The following is a 21,979-nucleotide window of genomic DNA, read 5'->3' as shown; positions in this document are numbered from 1 at the left end:
CACGAAGCCTGGCGATGTTTACAGAGCCACAGCACACTGGACACGAAGCCTGGCGATGTTTACAGAGCCACAGCACACTGGACACGAAGCCTGGCAATGTTTACAGAGCCACAGCACACTAGACAGGAAGCCTGGCTTTCACCCTGTGTGCTACCAGTGCAGGCAAAGCTGCCTTTGTGTGTTTCCTTCTGTGACTGTAACAATGGTTTTCAACAGTATTTTTTGTAGCCTCTCTTGGCTCCAGTTCATGTTGTTACATAATTTCTTTTGAAGTATCTTTATTTATTGTTTCATAAGTTCATATGTTAATATAAATATGTTTTGATCAAATTGAAGGTACCCTCTAAAATAGTCTCTCTCTTTATGAAGGCTTCTTTACCAGTGTTGGGGTTTAACATTCAGGACAACTCAGGAACTTCATATAATTAAAAAATGATTTAATGCAAATGTTTTCATTTGTACGCTTAGCAATTAATTTTCACGTCACTGATAAAGACAAATGTACACTCAATTAGACTTTCAAATAAAAATTGAAAGATTTATCTTAATTCAGAGATCCTAAAGTGTGAAAGACTGTCTTTAAATTTGTAAAACAGAGAAAAGTCATCATTGTATCTTCATAGTAAACATCTAGTTGCACATTTCTGCAAGGTTATTGAATCATCTTATGGAGGATAGCCAGGAATGTGCATCCTATATAGCAAAGCTACCTATATGTGACATCATTCTGTAATGTAGGGCAACTTCACCGAGAATATTTTTTTCAAGAACATTTTGAAACATTACATGATGGTCTGTTTCAGAAAGAAAAGCTTTCTGCAGCAGCTGTGGTTTGCTAGCAGTGGTTCTCAACCTGTTGGTCACGACTCACCATGGGAGTCAGATGATATATGCATTATAATTCATCACAGTAGCAAAATTGCAAGTGTAGCAATGAAAATAAATTAGTGGTTGGGGGTCCCCACCATTTGAGGAACTGAATTAAAAGATCTCAGCATTAGGAAGGTGAAGAACTAGTGTGCTAAAGGAAGCTTCCAACAGGCAGGTGTGTTGCGTATACTGTATCTGCCTCAGCACCCAAAAACCTATTGTAGGTATTTCTTCCAGGAGCGGGAGAGTGAGCACACACTTGATTAGAAACACCATCAACCCATGGAAATAAGAATTAATTCCTTAGGATTATATTTATGACACAGTGAAGTGTCAAACAGTGTAAAAGTTTTATCATGTAAAATCAAATCGCATGCTGTTCGTTTACGGCTAGCTGCATTAATATAACTCTGCCTGTTAAAAGAGAGAGAGAGAACAGCTCCTTCATTATTACTCTGCACTAACACAAAGCACTTGGTATACTTGGTAAGAAACAGGGGCTGACTTTAAAGAGACAGAAAAGGAACTATCAGAGACACTGGGGGCAGGACCTGCCTGGCTGTCACATCTTCATTTCCTCTATTTAAAGTAATATTCCCGTGGCTTTGTTTACAGTAGAAAATAAAGCTACCTATATGTGACACCACTCTGTAAAATCCCCTGGTGTTGCCCATCTAGGAACACATGCCCTCACATCTGGGTTGTAAAGTGTTTAATCTAATCAATGCGAGTTAGTTTTCGCTTTTGTTTTTTCCTGTTCTTTTCTGATTGAGAAGACAGGGAAGGGCACTGCACACAGGTTCTATAACTGAACTCCAAGCCAAAGCTATCTAACTTTTTTTTGGCAACATGGTTACAAAAATTGAGAGTTTACTCTTGTGTGCTTTTATAAATGCCTAGACTTTGTATATAGCTCGTATAGCATTTGATAAGGACTAAATAAAGAACATCTGACATTCTCTGAACAGGTTCAATCACATGACAGTGCTGGTGCATGTCTACCCATCCTCCCCACAGACTTTTGTAGCTCTTTCTGTCTAGTCTATGTTGGAAGAGACAAGCCCATTCCGGTTTACTCAGGCTCCATGACCTTTTGACTTTTGGCTGAATTTTTGTCCTCTTGAGACAGGGTTTCTCTATGTATAGCTTTGGCTATCCTGAAACCCACTATGTAGACCAGGCTGGCAGTAAACTCACAGAGATCCTCCTGCCTCTGCTGGGATTAGGGGTGTACACCATCACCACCTGCTGCAATTTTAACTGAAGTGGAATGGAAAGTGCTAGTAAGGTAGCAGGAATGATAGTAGAGAGTCTTTTTTTCCCTAAGTATCTGAGTTTAATCAGCTATTTCTGAATCTATGACATAGTATCATGTGTTTCTGTGCACTCCTTCCTGATTGTGGTTTAAGCAGTGACTCTGCATCCTCTTCTTGTCCCAACATTCACAGATCTCAGGATTACATCCTTTGCTCTGGTTCTCCCAAACCCAGAGCTTCCCTATGCAACCAGGCCCAGGTGCTTCAGCATCCTTGTTGGTTCCTTTAGTGCTGTTTACTCTCCGGTGACAGCTAACTTCACTTAATTCTGTTCAATAAACTGCCTGACTATACCATTTACTGCCTGCCTCAAGGGTCCCATGTAACAGAGTCTCAAATTACTGGATCTGTATTTCACTGTTTACATCAGATCAATAAAATACCATTAATAATGGTAAATGTGAGTTTCAAAACTTAAGAATAGTCTGCTTCATAAGTGTAACTGATGGTGTAAGTTTTCTAAGAGGTAAATAAAGGTGGATGAGTGGGGTCACTGGATTTCTGTTGTAACATCACAAAGATTAAAGATCATCCTGGAGAATGTACACTGGGGATATTCACCTTTTGGGAAAGTATTGGAAATACTTTCCCAAATAAAGGAGACTAGGGCAGTGGTCACATCGCCAGTGTGAGTCCAACTGTACATTGAGACTTAGTTCTGTGATGGCTGTAGTTTAAATGCATCCAGATTTAGGAGAGACAGGATGAATAGAGGGTGTGCGAGTCTCAATTTGGATGGAGAGAGCTTACAAGGCCACATAACAGTCTTAGAAACATGACTACAGGAACTAAATAAGAAGGACAGTTTTATATTCAGTCCCATAAATGTATGAGGAAGCATGTGAAGTGATTTCATGCTGGCTGTAAGCTGTGTGGGTATAAAAAACATAATGAATGCTCATTCAACTAGGCACCCAACTGGTAATTTCATTGCAGACATCAGGGGAAGCAACTGAGCTTCCCATCTCTGGTTGTCTTGTTCTCAGGATCCATACAAGGCTAAGTGTGCAGCAAACAGACAGGTGAACCTAGGATAGGCGGCATTACCACTACTGTCATGAACAAAGCCATTTTATTCAGCCTGGAAATGAATTTAAAATGATTGGTCCTAGTAAGCTCTCCCCATAAGACTCATTTTTACCTTATTCAGAGTTTAAACATTTCCAATTCTCTAGTCAAATAGAATCTCACAGATGTCTTGCTTCTCTGTCTCATCACAGTGGGAGTGGAGAGAGCTTGATGGACTGCACAGGAGGAGTTAAAAGGTCTAGAGTCCAGGCTGCCTAGATTTAGATTTCTACTCTGCTCTGTCATCTGTGTAGGCTTAGACATTTTTTTTTTGTTCACCTTGTGGTTGATTTATTTTACTCCTTCATATTTTGGTGGGTTAGAATACTTCACACTGTGAATACAGCAATAATTGAAATAGAAAATAAATACAGAGGACTTCATGGGGATCTGACTAATAGTAAACAACAAATCTGCACTGTATCACCTTATGTAGGAACCACATACCAAATTCTAGCCATACCTCAACGTTAGGATTATTGTGTTTTCGACTCTATGTGTATTGTCAAGTCTAACATATGCTACATACTAAATAATTATTTGCTTAGCAACTGAATTTTTTAATTGTTTAATTTGCTTTAAATGTTTACTTTTCTTTCTCAAAGGAAACCACAGCCCCTGCATTAGCTTTGATGACAATCACTAGAAAAGAGATTAGCATGCACTTCAGTTGTCTACCTTTTAACTATTAAGTTAACTAATTTAACGATTAAGTGCAAATTGATATCTACACACTTAGGTTCAAACAGAAGCATATTCACATTTCACTCGTAAACATTAATGAAATAATTATGTGAGGGTTTTATTAAAACAACAACTAAAAATAAATTATACATGTGCTGAAGGATGGAATGAGCTGTTCATTTAGATCTTCTTTTGCAGATGGCTCAGATAATTTATAAAGAAATTATGTTTAAATTTATTTAATTCATATTAAGCATACAGAGAGCTGCTGACATTGATTTGTAATGAATATCCAGTTATTATCACTGTATCAAATAGCCTTGTTCATTAATAATTATATAAGTAATTTAGCCTCTAAGGGACCCTTTTTTACTTAAAAAATATTCTAAGTTTTAATTGTGGGAGGGGGTCTGCATGTGTGTAGGCATCCCTGAACACCAACACCCAAACCACTGGAATTAGATTCCCTCGAAGCTAGAGTTACAGATGGTTGTGAGTCACCTGATATGGGTGTTGTAAATGAAACCCAGGTTTCTTATAGAACAGTCTGAGTTTTTAGCTATTGAACCATCTCTCTAGTCAATGATAATACAGAATGATAATAGTTGCCTCTACTGATTTTCTAACAAATGATTGGAATTGTAACAAATTTCCCCATTTATAATCCCACTCACAGAATCATAAATTATGAGGTCACAAAAGTCTGTCACACATACCTATCTTATTTGCTAGTACCCCCAGGAAGCCACCATTGATGCAAGATAAGAATCTATTAACAAATGATGATCTCTCCATTGATATCTCTACGTGAGTGAGTCCTATTGTTGCAGTGATGGACATCTTTGAGGGATCCCACTTCTTATAATGTATAGAAACTCTGGGAAATCAGACCTAAATATCTAAGGGCTATCCTAACAAAATTACTGTAATGAAAAAGTACAGCCTGAATCAGTTTCAGATTCACAGATATGGGAGGCTGGGTAACATGACTACTGAAGCTGTCTTAGATATCATAGTCAAGGTTCAGGTAAAAGTTCTTTTGAGATTATCAAATTTGTTGATAAAAGAAAAAACAAAGAAAGATAGATACTCTATGGTCTCAAACTACAAGGTGAAGATGGTACTTACCAATACAGTCACCACGCGTAGAACCACACCCCGCATGTTGTTCTCCAGTTTTTTGTCTGTCAGTGATCCATTCAGACCTGTGACAGGATTCCAGCACCCAAGCTGAAAGGCAAAGAATCTTTGGTCACTTCTTTTACTAAAGAGCAGCCCCATCACCTCTGTGGAGGCCTTGTAGAGAATCGTGTGATACCTCTTATAATAACTGGTATGAAAAACTTATCTCTTTTAACAGAAAATGAAGCAATCAGAAATGCCATCTCTTGCCTTTAAATACCATCATATGGCATATGTCAGAAGCCAGCATGCTTTACAGGAATCTCAGGGGACATCTGAATTAATGAGGAGTCACATGTTCACCAGTGGCTCTATCACCATAATGTGCTAGTTGGAAGAATAAAAGTGCATGTAACCCTTGCAGAATTTCTCACTAATATATCAGCTACTGCATAACTTAAATTCTCTCAGAGCCCTAATCTGCCATTTAATTGTACATTGCTTTTAGTGGAGAAAGACCTTTAAAATATTAAAAATATTTTATATAGATAAAAGAACAATTGCTTTTATATAGGAAATAATCAGATATAAAGTGTATGTGTGCTGTATGTACACACGGTGTGTGTGTGTGTATGTGTGTGTGTGTATGTGTTTTAACTATTAACAGCACACAAAAACATAATTTGGATTTTGGTCAGTGCTATTAATTTTCTTCGAATATTTTGACAATATTCTTTCCATGAAAATCTTATGTTATTGCCTCTTATAGTATCCAGATCTGAGGGTTACTGGTTTTAATATTACTACTTTCAAATGTCAGAGCAATAAAAGTTGATGAGTCTCAGTTAAAACTAAGGAGGAAAGAAAAAAAAATGATGAGGTTCCAGTTAACGAATGCCAGGTCTAGAAACAGATCTGACAAGGGAACATGGTTTATGTACAGTGGGAATGTTGTCAGGCTCTTATCACAATGCCAGGTTCACAAGCATTCATACTGAGACTGGTTCTTTGAGTGCATAAGGCAAAAGCATAACCCAGCTTCAGTCGTATTTAGAAACAATTTGATTAATTGAGTGCTTACAGGGACATCTGGTTACTTGTGCCATTTCTTCAATGATGATTTATTTCTTTGTACTGAGTTTTGTCTGTAGCTTCCAGAGTCATCAACATACTGGCAAATCTCCCTCACAAACAAATAACTTGGGTGCTTCTTATTAAAGCTTAAGCATCTCTTTAAGCTCCCAAAAGGTGTTTAATTAAGAGAACTGAAATGTGCTCAATTTATTGCGAGAGACAGAGATGTCACAATATGATCAACAAAGCCAGGTTTTTCCTTATTAAGATAATTTGGAAAAGCTTGATAATTGTTGGTTTCAACTGTAAGAGCACATTAAATTCATACCATGATATGTCATTCTTAGTTACATAAAAGTCTAATTAGAACTTAGATCCAATTAGCAAATCCAAATGTGTTGAAAAGTCTAATTATCAGGGATTGTGTAGCCCTCTTGCCAAATTTACAACCTTATGGAAATTCCTTTGAGCTTTTGTTCTTTTCTGAGGTCACCCAGAGTCTATCCTCAATTGCATTGCTTGACAAGCACTTTCTAATTACTTCAAGAAGATTTTATTTTTCTAGACTAAATATCAGTGGGGAAATGGCAATGGCAAGGCCGACATTAGTCAAATCCTAGATCTCTATATGCTGATCCCTGGATGCCAGCTTAACAATGGCATTGGAAGACTTGTTAATAAAGATATGGACCTGCTGCTTCAGCAAAGACACATTTCTTTTTGCCTCCAGAAGTGTCTTTAGAGCCTGATCAAACTGTTGTTAGTTTGCCCATAGAACTGATGTCTATCGCACCAATTGACCTTGACTTTCTCTGGGCAACATTGTATGGAAAGATCATAAACCCTCAAGTTCTGAGTTTCTCTGAATCTTTGCCTCCTTCAAATACAACTAAATACAGTCAGGATTATGTAAATTCTAATGTGTTCTCTTACATTTAAACTGGAAATATCAATGAAAAAGTAGAGCAGGTAGAAATGGGTAAATATTTGTCATCCTACTTTGGCAGTAGTTTGAACATTATTTATGTATGCTATATGACGTTTTTTCTCAAATTGCTCTCTAATTTTCATGTGTGTAAGACTGTCACAAAACATACAAATTTACATGCATACAGGTTGTAAGACAACTGGGCTTTCTGAATGATTTTCAGTGTTCTGTGATGTTATTTTATTTGTGCCATCTTACGTGCTTGACAATTAGACTTGCTATGTTGCTCCTGTCTCTTAATAACCATAGATTGTACTTTGAGATTGGTGTAACTCTTCTATATGAGTATATAAGAAAGTACATAAGCATTCTTATGAGTGTATGAAGCCAAAGTAATAGGTATATAGACCACATCTTGAAAGCATTCATAAATAATTTCTGAGTGTCAGTCACAGAGCTGAAATCTTTATGCAGGATGTTGAAGTGCCACAATGACTTTTATGAGATGGTCTTGTTACTATTATTTCTCAGACATCATACATAAGGTCATATATCTACTAAGAGATGAAAACTGGGGCTACAACTAATTCTATTTAAGTTCCATTGTCAGGATTATAAATGAATTTTGTTTCATGTGTTATGAAACCTGTTCATAGATCCATGATATATTTGAGGTGGTAGAAAATATATTCATGCATGTTTTTGTTTTTTAAACCATCTTTTTCTTTTCTTTCTTTCTTTTTTTAAGGTATTTACTTCAGTTTTTTATGTTAAGGAAATGTGGTTCAGAACTGTGAACCTCAGTGGTTTTCTCAATATAGAACTTACAAGGCAAAATTGTCATCATAATTGTATATCCATAATTGTAACATTTATATACTGTACAATGTTTAAATTACATAAGGGTTTGACATTTATTAACTCATTTAATTATCACAACCTTGAAGGAAGAGACCATTCTTGTCCCCTTTTATAGAAGAAGGATCTGAGAACAGACAGGTGTTCTCTCTATATATCTTATATTGTTTATCTGTATAAGCAGTCAAGATGGCAAACCATTGACTGGCCCAAATTGAGATCTATCCCATGGGAGAGAGACAACCCCAGTACTATTATTGATACTCTGCTTTGCTTGCAGACAGGACCCTAGCATAACTGTCTCCCAAGAGGCTTCACCAACAGCTAATGGAAACAGATGCGGAGGCCCATAGCCAAACATCAGGCAGATCTCAGGGAGTCTTGTAGAAGAGTGAGAGATGGAATTGAGAAATCCAGATGAGTCAAGGACATCACAAGAGGACCTACAGAGTCAAGTAACCTGGCCCCATGGGGCCTCACAAAACCCTGGGCTACCAACCAAAGATCATACAGGGGCTGGACCTAGGCCACCCCTCTACATTTGTAGGTGATGTGCAGCTTGGTTTTCATGTGTGTCTGCTAACAACTGGAGCAGGGCCTGTCTCTGACTCTGTTGACTGCCATTGGATTCCCTTCCCCTACCTGAACTGCCCTTTGGAGCTCAATAGGAGAGGATGTGCTTAGCACTGCTGGGACTAGATGTCCCAGGGTGGGGTAGTTCCCAAGGGGTCTTCCAATTCCCTGAGAAGAGAGGGTAATGGGGTAAGGGATTTGTAAGGGCAGAACTGGGAGGAAAGAAGGGAGGGGTTATAATTGGGATGTACAGTGAATAAAAAAATAAATTATGGAAAGAGAAAAAAGATGGCAGGAAATAAGTAGGGGGGAAGAATAATGAAGTAAACATAAAGTGCTCAAAATATTGGAATTTCCTGTTTGCAGAGATCACTTTGGTTAAAATAAATGCCAAATTCATTTGATTTCCTGTATGTGCTAATGATATGTCTGAACCCGTGTAAGATAGCCGGTGAAATGAACAATAGCAGCACCCAGGTAGAAGGCCACACATGCACATCCTTTAGATGACTAGCTCAGGTATAAGATCTCTTCGTTTCTGCTCATGCACACTCATCTCCCTAAGGTAAACTTCCCATTATTCTGCTTGATGATAACAAGTCCTTCTGATAAAAGGCAAGACAAACTAAGTGACATTCACATGTGTTCAAACTAAATCACTGTCTACAAGAAGTAATACTCCTTGAAGCAGAACAGCTCTGAGCAGCAAACGGTTTGAGGAATCCTGAAGGGATTTTTGCCCAGGATCAAACTCAGAGCTTCTGCAGCTCCTTCTCTGCTTTCATTGTTTGACATTCTCCTTAACTTGGCATCCCTGTCAGGGTTGGCAAGGCTGTTTTTTTGTTGTTTTGTTTTGTTTTGTTTTTCTGGTTGTGGTTTTGCTTTTGTTTCTGTTTCTGTTTTGTTTTGTTTTCAAAGAAACTGGAGGCAAGTAGTGAAAATACACAGTCTTGCCCTCTCTACAGATACCCTTGGAACCCAGAAGAGGATACTGGATGCCCTGGAGCTGGAGTTACAGGTTGTTCCAAGCTAATTTGGTGTAGGTTCTGTGAACTAAAATTCATTCTTAACTCTGAGCATCTATCCAGTCTAATACAAGCTCTCTATTCAGTCAAATGCTCTCCAAACAAATATAAGTAAAAGTGACTCCTGTCGCATATAAATTGAAGAAAGTCTCCCTGTTACTAGCGAAAAGGAATTACTATATGAGGACTAGGGGGGTGCTTTAATAGATAAAGTGCTTTATGCACAAACATGGGAATTGGGGTTCTAATTCCCCAGGAACTTAAAGCTAGGCACAGGTGATGTACACACTTCCATAATCCCAGTATGAGATCTTAGGGACTTGCTGGCCAACTAGTTTATCTAAAACATAGAGATCCAGAGAGAGAGAGAGAACTCGTTTAAAAAAAGAAAAGGTGTAAATACTTGAACTCCAACTTTGTCCTCTACATGTGCATGCACACATGTGTACATTCATTCATACACACACACACACACACACACACACATTGTTCAAAGCAAAGACCAAGAATTCTACATCTTTACCACTGTAGTATATAGATTTCCTGTGTTTTCTCTTATTGCCTGAAGTCATTTCAGAACCTTTAAAATGCTTAGTGCTCTAATTATTTCCTTCACTGGAGCTTTGGCAATAATAACCATGTAGCCTCAGTTAAATCAATGGAATAGCTTGTGTTCAACAAACTGGCTGATGCATTTGCATGAGCACAGTAACGCTGCTCTTAACATTATGCATGCTAACGATCAACTTTATATATTTACTCTTTTCTGCGCAATGCTTTCACTTTTCATTGGACCCAGGCTGCAAAGGATGACTCTTGACTTGGGAGTTTCACATCACTGTTTTTCAAACAGTGTAGGATGTCAAAAAGAACTGAACTGTTCAACTTTAATTTTATGCTTAATAGTTTGTAGACTTTAATAAGGGGAGTCGAGAGATCTATAATTGAATATGAATGGAATGACCAGCGTTTATGAGCTGTACTCACATGGAACAAAGGAATTCTGGCTATATTATCAAAGCACCGGGGAGGACTTGACACACCCGTGCTGAGAACTTATGCTGCCCATTGGGCTTCAGCTACTTGCTTCCTCAGCCTCCAGGCTAGAATGGAAACAGCGAAAGATACCGCCATGCTATCTTTAGAGGCAGTCATTTTAGAAGTGTGTAGAATTTATTTGGCAAATGTTGAACCTGTAATGAACTAGAAATATAAAGAAAAATACATGTGGCATATTGAGTCAGAAACACCCTTTATAAAGTGGCATGGCAATGTTTTCTGTTTAAATATGCACAGGAGTGTGGTGGCCGACTAATCGTTCCAATATTAGTTCTCTTTATGTTATTTTCCACCCGTAAGTAGTTTCAATTTGTAAGACTTGCTCCCTGGGGCATAGTTATGAGTTCCTGTGGGTATGCTCCTATATATGGGCCATTGCCATAGTCTTTCCTTGAGCTTACTGGGAGTGGCCTCTATGCTTAAGTTTCTAGCAGGGAAATGACTTTGAAAAACAAAAAACAGAAAAGAATCAAATGATACATCAGAATCTCATGATGCCAAGGTTAGTCTTAAGCCTTGTGTGAGCTTTGCAAGATCATTTCACTCGTAGGTAAGATTATTCAAAAAACATGCTGGAGCACTCGGGGAATGAAGACCATCAACGAACTCTCTCAGACCATTAGTCTAAGGTCTCCACGCTACTGGTGTCCTTTAGAAGAGCTAATAAGCAGCATCACCTTAACTAAGCTATTTAAGTTTCTTCACTGGAATTGGGTGTGGATTTGGAATCTCTGCTAGGCCAGGTTGTTGCCTACCTTGCCCTTGGGTGTACTTGGGTTGTCGCAGTGTGGGAACCAGATAATACCAGAATAGGAAGCAGATAGTACCAATAGATGAAGGCATGACTTAAAAACACATGGTTCCCTTATTGTTATCCATCTTCCTGGGTCTCTGACTAAAACTATGTTCAACAAATCCCCAAATGTGTTCACAAAGTCCCAATGTGAGGCTGGGTCCTCTTCTACACTGCACCTCTACAGTTCTCTATCTTTCAGGATGGTTTATCTCACTCAAATCAAATGTGATTAGCACTGCCTTCCCATCTTGACAGAATATTGTTTTTCTATAATATCTTAGCATTTAGTGATCACATCCTTGTAAAGCTTGCTAGCGTTTCTTTTTGTTTCGTCTTGTATGAAACCACTTGGCAGCCAAACCCCCACTAGGTCACTTCAGTCCTTGACATTATTCATTTAGTAATATTCGTGTTTACTGAAGACTTCTTGTGAGGCAGAAATGGTGCCAAGCTCTGTATATAATTTGGCTTATATTTTTGTTCCAAATGTGTCAGGAAAGTACTAAATTTTTCCAATTTTAACAGATATAGAAATGGAGGATTAGAAAGATTAATTGAGCTGTTTCAGGTTGTTTAGCTAGCTAGTGATAGGGCAAGAATTTGAACACAGGGGGTTTAGATTTAGAAACTGTTTGGGCATTCTGACCTTAGTATGATGCCTTTTCAGATGGAAGTAAAACAAGGTGTGTATAGAGAGATCTGACAGGCTTTTTAAAATTTATGTTCCCATATCAGGCCTTGAGGAAGCACAATTGCCTCTGCTAATAGCCTTTTTTGTGTTCCAATGATTCACACTCATATCTGCTAAATGGAACTGAAGACCTGTAGCTAATACACATGAAGAAGACATTCTAGTTTGTGAATGGGTTCTGTGACCATGTCAGTGTGGGAAGATGGGCTTATAATGATGGTGAGAAATACATGAACACTGAACTGGATTTTCAAAGTTAGTTTGTTTTTTTTTTTTTTTTTCAGAAAAATTGAATGTTTTTGAATCTTAGTTTCTTCTACTAAGGTGTAACGTGTTGTTCATAGAATTACTTCTGTATTTGTCATCCACAAAGCTTAATAATGAACAATTAATTTTGTGATTTTTGTGGATGGTTTCTTTTTTTTTAGTACATTTCATTTGTCTAGCCCAGTGGTTCTCAACATGCCTAATGCTGTAACCCTTTAATACAGTCCCTTATGTTGTAGTGACACCCCAACCATAAAATTATTTGGTGCTGCTTCATAACTAATTTTGCTACTGCTATGAATTGTAATTTTTGGAGATAGAGATTTGCCCAAGGGTTCATGACACACGGGTTGAGAACTGGTCTAATGTATTTATATGTGTGTATGTACTTGCCCCACTGCATATTTGGAGATCAGAGAAAAGTTTGTGGGAGAATTCCTTTCTTTTTGCCACATGGTGTTAGGGTTCAAACTCAGGCTTTCAAGTGACTTTTCCTACTCAGCTATTCAATGATCCCAGGAGGTTTCTTATATTATCAGAAAACCAAATTCTTAAAGTTTTTTTAAAAGAATTTTTATTCATACACACACACACACACACACACACACACACACACACACACACACGCACGCATGCTATGTCTTTATGTACATCAGATCAGCCATGATGTGGGATGTGGCTGCTGGGAATTGAACTCAGGACCTCTGGAAGAGCAATCAAGTACTCTTAACCCCTGAGCCATGTCCCCAGCCCCGGAAAACCAAATTAATACACCTAGAAACATGAGGACTGTAAACGCTCTCATTAGCAAAGACCATTGTAACAATTAAAAAGATACTTCCAGAAACATTTGCAAAACCCTCAACTTAACTTTCTTTGTAGATGTGCATTGTGTGCCTAGAATGCTACTTAGCATATAGTTTGTAAGTAGTTGATAGTTGACAAATGAATTAATTGGCTTTATTTGAAAAAAAAAAAAAAAACAAGAAAAAAGAACATTCATCACTTTAGAGAAATTTTTTAGCATGGGGTCTTTACCCTAAGGTGAGAGATGAATCAACTGATCACTTGAAAGCTGTCTAGCAACTGTTTAATATGATTAAATTCCTAACCAAAGCCATTCTTGTGAGGAACAAGAGGCTTATTGTTCAGGCTTCCTTGTCACACTCATTGGAGAATGTGTAATCAACATTATAATCAGTTTAGCACATGCATAGTGACTGCATCTAAGTCACCCAGGGTTTCCCTAAGATACTGCTCTTGCTCACAAATTTGCACACATCTGCTCAGATTCAATACACAAAGGGAGAAGTTGGGATTCTCTGTGAATCATCAAAGAGCTGGCTATGCCTGTGAGTATCCCTAATGTCTTTGAAGATAATTCTCATTTGACTGCAGAGGATTACAAACATTTAAACAATTGAGACTTGCATAAATAAAGAATTCCACATTAAGTATAGTGTAAAATGCTAGCATATACATTATTGCAATGTTTTTGTGGATTTGTTCCCTTGTCTTTTTTTTTTTAACCCTATGTTTTACATATTTTCCTTATACATCCATTGTCAAGGAATAGCTAGAAAAATGTGCATCTGAAAATCAAGAGAAGGAGCAAGACAGATGTTGAAAGGGAGGCCTGGACTAACTGATCACAGCAATGTGTTATAGATTCGTCAATGAACAGTGTAGTGGACACTACACTATTTACAGCTGTCCAACCCTCAACTCAAGAACAACAGCATGTAGCTACATGTGCATCTGGTCTAGCTCAGCCTTGACGAAGTAGCTAGTGGTAGTCTGTCCCCACATCTAGAACCTCAGCCAGCAGCAGAATCTTCCTCTACTATTCTCATTTCTTCATTTAGAATCACACATTAAAAAGTAGGACATATCAAAGCAACCATATACACAATATAAATTAGAAAGTCATGACCACTCTGAAATCACTAGGAAATAAAGGTTCAGAAAATCTAAGGACTTAATTTTGTATCTCAGTTTGAGTCTTGGTACAGAGGCATTCTACAATCACTGGGGCAGGGGGAGGAGCAGAAAAAGAAAAAAGAAAAAAACCTAGCAAACCTCAAGTAAAAAGAAAATACCTTCTAGTAATACTGTATTATTGTTCTCATATATCTTGTCCTTAAAAAATTAAGAAGCATTAAAAAACAAACAGTAGTGGTCCCAGAAACACCCACAAATATCATAATCTGCTGTCAAGGCTATTAGGTGCTCTCTATAGCATTATGTCCAGGCCCTGTTGCTGAAGACAGCATGAACTTATGTCATGGAACATGGAGAAGTTGAGCTGTGCTCCAGTCGAAGCCTCTCCTCTAATGGCTAGCATCCAGGGTCCTTGACAGTACTCTGTATGCTACTAGAGGGAGAGAATAATCACCAGTGTCACAGAGCTACACAACTGTGACCTATAATAGTGACCTGCCTGCAAGACATCTTGGTGTAATAGTGGCATTTTTTGATTGGATTTAAGGCCCATGCCACAAGATGGAATCTATACTGCACACTGATGAAGGGTCATGAACCTGAGACTAGATAGCTCATGGGCCCTAGGAGAAAATCTTCTACTATAATGACTTATCACTATGCCATTATATCCATGTCTTGTTTGACCCACATAAAAGATACTTCCTCTTGCAGTAGATGGAAACCAATACAGAGACCCCGATTAGACAATATGCAGAGAGTCAGCAATTTTAGGGCATTCAGTCCTAAATGGGAGGTATTTATCAAACCTTTTCTTTCAAGGCTCAAGGGTCTAGGCAGAAGAGAATGTGGAAAGATTTTAAGGGCCATAGGTGGTAATGACTCAAAGGAAACAGTGTTTTCCAGACACAACAGGGCTGATGCATATATGGACTTACAGAGACAATGACCCCGTGCAAAAGCCAAATCAGTTCCAGTACTAGCAGTGAGAAGGGAGGGGAACACAAAGTCCTACACCAAACAAAAGGCAATTTGCAATTGATACCTGCTGGTAAAGGGGAAGTGAATTTTCTCCAATAGTGTATTACTGGGAATATCAACCACATACTCCAGGTCAAGCCTCATGCTCAGGAGTTGTTATTGAACTGTAGAATCCAAAATAAGTTCAAGACCACCTAGCCCCTTCCTCTCTGAAGGGACTTTCAGAAACATAGCAGTCAAAATGACTAAGTCTATGCTGCCAAAACAAAATGTACTGTTCTTAGAAAAATAACCATAACAAGATTAGGAGTTCCTAAAGAAATTCCCTTACCCCACCCCACACTGAATTCTGAGAAAAAAACACAAACTGCCCTGACCTTGCTAGAATTCCCTGTGACGTTAATAGCTGTGACGTTAATAGCTGATCCATAAGTTCAAAATGTACTGCTGCTTTGCTGATAACCCACCACAAGGGCAGGCAGAGTGAGAGACTAGGCCAAAGGGTTACTTAGTCACCTTATACAAACCAACCAATACCTGAAAAGGTTACTTGCTACACCAATGAGAGTAAGTCAGCTATCCCTGCTGCCTAAATCTGCCCCTAACAATGTATAAAAAGTGTGTTCTTTCTTTGCTCGGGGTCTCTCCTCTTGCCTGAGTGCTGAGGAAGGTTCCCAAAGTGTTGGATCAATAAAAAATCCTCATGCGGCTTGAAGCGATAGTGGTCTTTGTGGTCTTTGTGAGTGATAGTCTTTTGATGGACTCCAACAGAACAAAAATGGATTCCATATTTTCTGTGTGTGCTTTTTGTTTTGTGTTGATTTTTTGTCTTATTTGTTTTTGTTTGCTTTGAATATTAGCTTTTAAAAATTAATTTACTTTTTACGTTCCATATTTTATTTCCCCCACCACTACCCTACAACTTTTCCACATCCCATACCTCATTACCAGCCCTCTGTCTCCATGTGGATGTCCCCATCTCCCCACCCCACCTGATCTCTAAACTCCCTGGGGCCTCCAGTCTCTTGAGGGTTAGGTGCATCATCTCTGAATGAACACAGGCTTAGAAGCCCATTTTCAAACCTCTTGTTTCATAAGTAAGACAAGATAATTTCCTAAGTGAAAAAAAAAAAAAAAGGATGGCATTCTCAAAACAGGGTGAGGGGTAGATTTATCATTCCAAGAGGCCATTGGTAAAACTATCAGCATGTTTTTTTTCTTTTGAATTTTTACCTAAAACTTGGGGTACCAGGAGGTAGCAGGCTGGCATAGTACAGATGCTGAAAAGAAGAAGAAGAAGAAGAAGAAGAAGAAGAAGAAGAAGAAGAAGAAGAAGAAGAAGAAGAAGAAGAAGAAGAAGAAGAAGAANAGAAGAAGAAGAAGAAGAAGAAGAAGAAGAAGAAGAAGAAGAAGAAGAAGAAGAAGAAGAAGAAGAAGAAGAAGAAGAAGAAGAAGAAGAAGAAACCTCTGCCTGGAACCGTGTGCCTGGTACCAATATCCTTCAAACTTTCGTAGAACATAGGTCATTTTTACAGTGCAGACGGGATCTTGTTATCATATTTTCAACTGTTAGGGATGCCAAAGGGATCTCTGTATGCAGAATCAAAGAAAATAGAGTGGTGAATGTGTGGACAATTACTAAAGCTGGCGTTGTTGGAAGTGTCGGAAGATACATCAATCAACACCATTTTCTATATAATTTAAGAGAATAATATATTCTTAAATGTTGTATGTTTTGGACACACAATATAAAAACCTATGACTTGGGGACATTAGTTGAACAATGCAGGGTAGAAATGTAAAGCAGAAAAGTGTTATGAAGCTTAGTGGCTATAAATAGAAACTCCACTGTCAGCTGGTTTCCTCTTTGTGGAAGACAGTTAATAGTTTGTAGAAATCAAAATTCAATTTTAAGGATTATGTCTTTGATTAAAATATGAAACATATTCAAGTATTTTCAAAACACAAAGATCCACAGAAATAAGCATATAATTGTATCCAAGATACGAATGTAAAAAAAAAGGGGGGGGCTTAAGTAAATCTATTATTCATTGTTATCACTTCTGTCATGTAGGAAGTTCATCATTTCACACCTAGAGCTGTGCTGGGAATTTGCCTTCATTATTTCATTTATGATGAATCTAAAAGCTTGATGATCTATACTTTGTAACACACTTTGTAACATTACTGAAATTTTTAAAATTTCATGGAAAAAGAAATATATATATGTATATATATATGCATAGAACAATTTAAAGATAGATCCTATTTTTGTTCATTTAACACACATGTATCAAAGATTATCCTTTTTTATGGATGGCACCTTAATGCTCTCAAAAGGCACAAGTGGTAAAGGCTTGGTCCAGAGCCAGTGACTTTACTTGGGAGGTAGCTGACCTTGAAGAGGTAAAGGTTGTTCGATCATTGAGAAATTTCTGGGAAGATCAGCACCTAGAACTTTTCCCCACTCTGAGCTCCCAAGTCACCATGAGGAAGGGACACCTCTCAAGTACACACCCCCATCATAATATTCTGTCTTCCTAGAAGCCCAGAGACACTGGGCCAACTGGCTATAGTCCCACACTTCTTGAAGGGCAAGCCAAAATACACATTTCCTACTGTTGATTATCTCAGCTATTTTATCACAGCCATGGAAAGCTAATGCATTTTTTTCCAAAATGCTTCTTAAAGTACAAGGTTGCTGTGGGAGGTAAAATAGAAACTGAATTTTGAGACTCATTTCGATTCTGTCAAAGCTGTTTTCCCATCCACAGGGAAAGGAGTCTCGAAACACTTCAAACATCATTGCAAACCTCAAAAGCATTCTTTCAATATTTTATGCAGTCAAATTAACAGCTGGATTGGACATATTTTGAAATATCCTTGGGACAGAAGGGTAAAGTATGACAAGTAGTATCGTGTGAAGTCTAAATTTATCAAGCTGAACAGTATCACAGAGACATCTGGACAGGTTACCACAGGTGACTAGAATATTGTGTTAATGAAGACAGCATCAAAGCTTAATAATCAAATAGGCTGTGAGTTTCTCAAGCAGAAACATGTCCATCAACCAGAGCTTGCTCTCCCAACCTCAGCCAGCCCTCAAGTGCATGCAATTAACCTTAGGAAGAAAACTCTAGAGGCAGCCGAATTGACTCATCACAACTCATCATTACCACAGGCAAACAACAGAACAGATGTACCAACTAACACTGAGCGAGCATTTACAAAATTTAAATGCCGACATAAAGCTTTTCAACATGTTTTATGGAAAATTCAAATCTATAGAGAGAGAATGAATTGTTAAAGCAAATATTTATCACCCTGCTTAAGCGATAATGAGCCATTTTTCACCTTGTTAATGTATCTGCCCATCTCTTCTTGCCAAGACCTATGTCACACAGGTGTCAAAGCAAATTCCTGGCATATAATTTTATCTGTAACTATTCTGGTACATATCTCTAAAAATGAAAAGGTCTTTAAAATGATAATTGGGACGTACTTTAGATTTTTAGTTTTAATAACATCAGATAGTCAGTATGCATATTTTTCTAAACTTACACTAAGATCCATTTTTAACAGAAATAAAGGATCTTACTTATTTTATGTAAGACTTCTTTTTTCATTCGGGGGTTTTGTTTGTTTGTGTTTGTGTAGTTTGTTTTGCTCCTTCAATTCATGTATAAAAACCCCTAGCCTTTGAGTTTCAGGGTCGATTCCTTTATCTCCTGTGTGAAATGGGTATCGGCCCGGGGCCCCGCCATTAAACTGCCTCATGCTTTTACAACAAGAAGGCCTCTTGTGGGTTGTTTTTTTTTTTGGGGGGGGGGGAATCCTTGACTTCCCTGGCGTGGGTCCAACAGTGGCTCCTTGGAGTTTGGCTGTTGTCTTTCAAGTGTCACATCTGTTTGTTCATTTACAAAGCCTGTGTAGTTTTGTTACAGTAACCTTCACAAACTAGCATAACTAATTATGTTAAAAGCTTTTCCGTGTTCTAGACATGGTCTCATGTAGCCCAAGAAGCCTACAAGATGACTTTGAACCTTTGACCTGTCTCCAAGTCCTATTTGGAAATGCTACTGTTTTAATTCTATCCTTTTTTCTTTGTTTGAAAGCTGCATTGTTTCAATAAAGTAAAAGGATTTCACCATTATTTGCTTAACCTCAGATTAATTTTTTTCATATTAAAACACAAAGAATTATCATTGTGATATGATATATCTGCAATCCTTTCATGAAACCATTATGCTTTGTTTTTAAATATGAGAGAAGAGCAAGTGTTGTAAATGCCTTTAAAATTGACCCTGTAAAAATAAAGAAAAATAGATTCCAGAAACGTCTAGAATGTTGGTGTGGCAACTCTGGCCGTGGTGGCCCAGAAACTCCATCCTCCAGAGGCTGAGACTGTGGGATTGCTCTAACTGTAGCTGGAGGCCTTGCTGGTATAGCAACATCTTGTCTATAGCAACCCCTATATAAAGCATGGGCTGAAGAATCCGGGGCACAGTGGCCTTGGGGGATCTTGTCCTGTGGGCATAAGGGAAGTAATTCATCAGACACAGGCTGAAGCTGACCGTGTGCCTTTATGTCTCCATCTTTCCCTACTGTAAACATCTAGGCTAGAAGGCTGCAACCTGCTTACACTCCTCTTCAGACTGCTAACTCTTTCATAAGGATTTTACCAGTTACTTCTGACACAGAACAAGGAATAGGAGTGGAATTTTGTGATGTGTGCAGTTCTCTCCCAACTTCCTAGACTTCCTAGAGTCTAAGAACTGAACAAACTACATGATTACTCCATGTGCATTCTGAGATGTACCGTGTTTCATGTGGGTATGAGCAGAGGGGGCGCGGTCAAGAGAAATACAGCTGAGACTTTAGATGAAAATACAACAAATACTGACAAAAGATGGACAAAAACAATGCTAGGAAAAGATGGAAGCGTCTCACATTGTAACCAATTAAGTTTCCACTTTTAAATTGTTAGGAAATTAGATTTCCAGTTTTAGATTGTGAGCAGCAGTCACGAGACAGGTGGATCAAAGATAAGTGGCTCTATTTCCCTGCGGAGTGAATGTCTGCATTGGCTTTGTTTCCCTAAGACCCAGTGACCGAACAATGCAAGACAAGATAGCCTGCACAGGCTCGTACTTCACTGTGGGAAAGAAACTCCACTGAAGGGATTCATACTTTGTATAATGGACAATAACCCACCTGCCCTTAGCTTCTGAGGCAGATTGTACCTTTACTGTGTTGAAAATCCCCTAACAATGTCTTTCATGCTAGAGACAGATATCGTATCAACATTCTAAGGTGTTCAATATGTGAACATCTTTTGAAAGGTTCATTTAAAATAAAGGCCATTATTACCACTGACCAAAAGACCTATCTTGGCCCATTAGGCAATTGTATTTCAACAATTGGTGATAATAAAGATTTAACTGGAACAAAAATGATAAAAGAGTCATGAGGGATAACTTGAGTGATAAGAAAACTATTAAGTTATCATGGAAAAAATGAAAAGTGTTCAAAAAGTAGAAATAATATATAGGACACTGAATGGGATCTGTGGATATGGCTCATGTAGTACGTTTGTGTGGTGTGTGCATGTAGGATATGTATGTGTGTGTTTATGTGGGCGGCTAGTATGTATGTGGTATCTGTACTGAGTGGTATGTATAGTATACTGTGTGCAATGTATGTGTAGTATGATATCCTGTGTGATGTATGCATGTGGTGTGTGTGGGGGTATGTATGTGATATGTATAATTTGTTTACATTTGTGGTTTGGATACTATGTTGGTGTAGGTGCTAGGATAAGGTGTTAGTTTGTGGTGTAAATGATTATGTTTTGTGTGCATGGTATGGATGTATATAGTAAAAGTGATTATGTGATTTATGCATGTGGTATGTGTGGGGTGTAGGGGATGTGGATACATGTGTGTAGTATGTGCATATGCTCTGTGTGAGCACACACATGTGCACACTGTGTGTAGACTCTAGTTTTCTATATGATCATATGTTCCTTGTATAGAATCTATTGCTTAAGACGTTGTCAGGTTTGAATATAGAATGAAAAGTAAATTAGCAACTAGGTATTTTGTGGTTTCATGCTGGAGCTATGATTACCTGTGAGAATTTTAGCTAGAATAAATATTTTCTTTCAGGCTTTTCTTAGTGGCAGACTTGGCTTAGGACATATATTATGTATCTACTTTCTAATATGCTACAAATGATGCATTTCTCAGCTTAGAGGAGACTTTCTGAGCATGTTTAGATAAAAACACATCTACTCTTCAGTTTAAGCCAGTAAAAATCACTCATTTTAACTAATGAAAAAGAAAACTTGTGAAAAATTGAAAAATGAAACTAAGCATATGATTTGCATATTTGGGGTGAAGGTTAACTCCCCTACACAGTCTTCACTTTCCATATAGTCATTAATCCTTGTCGCAAATATTCACAATATGCTTTTATTTAGAAATTTATTCATGTGGAGGTCTTTGATCCACTTACACTTGAACTTTGTACAAGGAGATACTGAAATTGATAGAGGAGAAAGTGGGGGAAAGCCTTGAAGATATGGGCACAGGGAAAAAATTTCTCAACAGAACACCAATGGCTTGTGCTGCAAAATCAAGAATTGACAAATGGGACCTCATAAAATTGCAAAGCTTCTGTAAGGCAAAAGACACTGTCAACAAGACAAAAAGGCCACCAACAGAT

General features: G+C 38.0%; 1 protein-coding gene across 2 annotated transcripts in view; it reads right to left on the bottom strand.

Annotated features, from left to right (window-relative positions):
* Positions 1-21,979, bottom strand: part of Grid2 (glutamate ionotropic receptor delta type subunit 2) — a 1,393,897-nt gene that overhangs the window by 378,182 nt on the left and 993,736 nt on the right. For both annotated transcript variants that reach the window (XM_029535429.1, XM_021188898.2), the window contains exon 9: positions 5,067-5,168. In XM_029535429.1, the coding sequence (XP_029391289.1) occupies positions 5,067-5,168 (102 nt within the window). The remainder of the gene's footprint in view (positions 1-5,066; positions 5,169-21,979) is intronic.

The sequence above is a fragment of the Mus pahari genome, chromosome 2 (genome assembly GCF_900095145.1).
Source record: "Mus pahari chromosome 2, PAHARI_EIJ_v1.1, whole genome shotgun sequence".
In the NCBI taxonomy this organism is placed as follows: Eukaryota; Metazoa; Chordata; class Mammalia; order Rodentia; family Muridae; genus Mus; species Mus pahari.
Note: the sequence above shows the minus strand (reverse complement) of the source record. Positions and strands in the feature narration are given on the sequence as shown.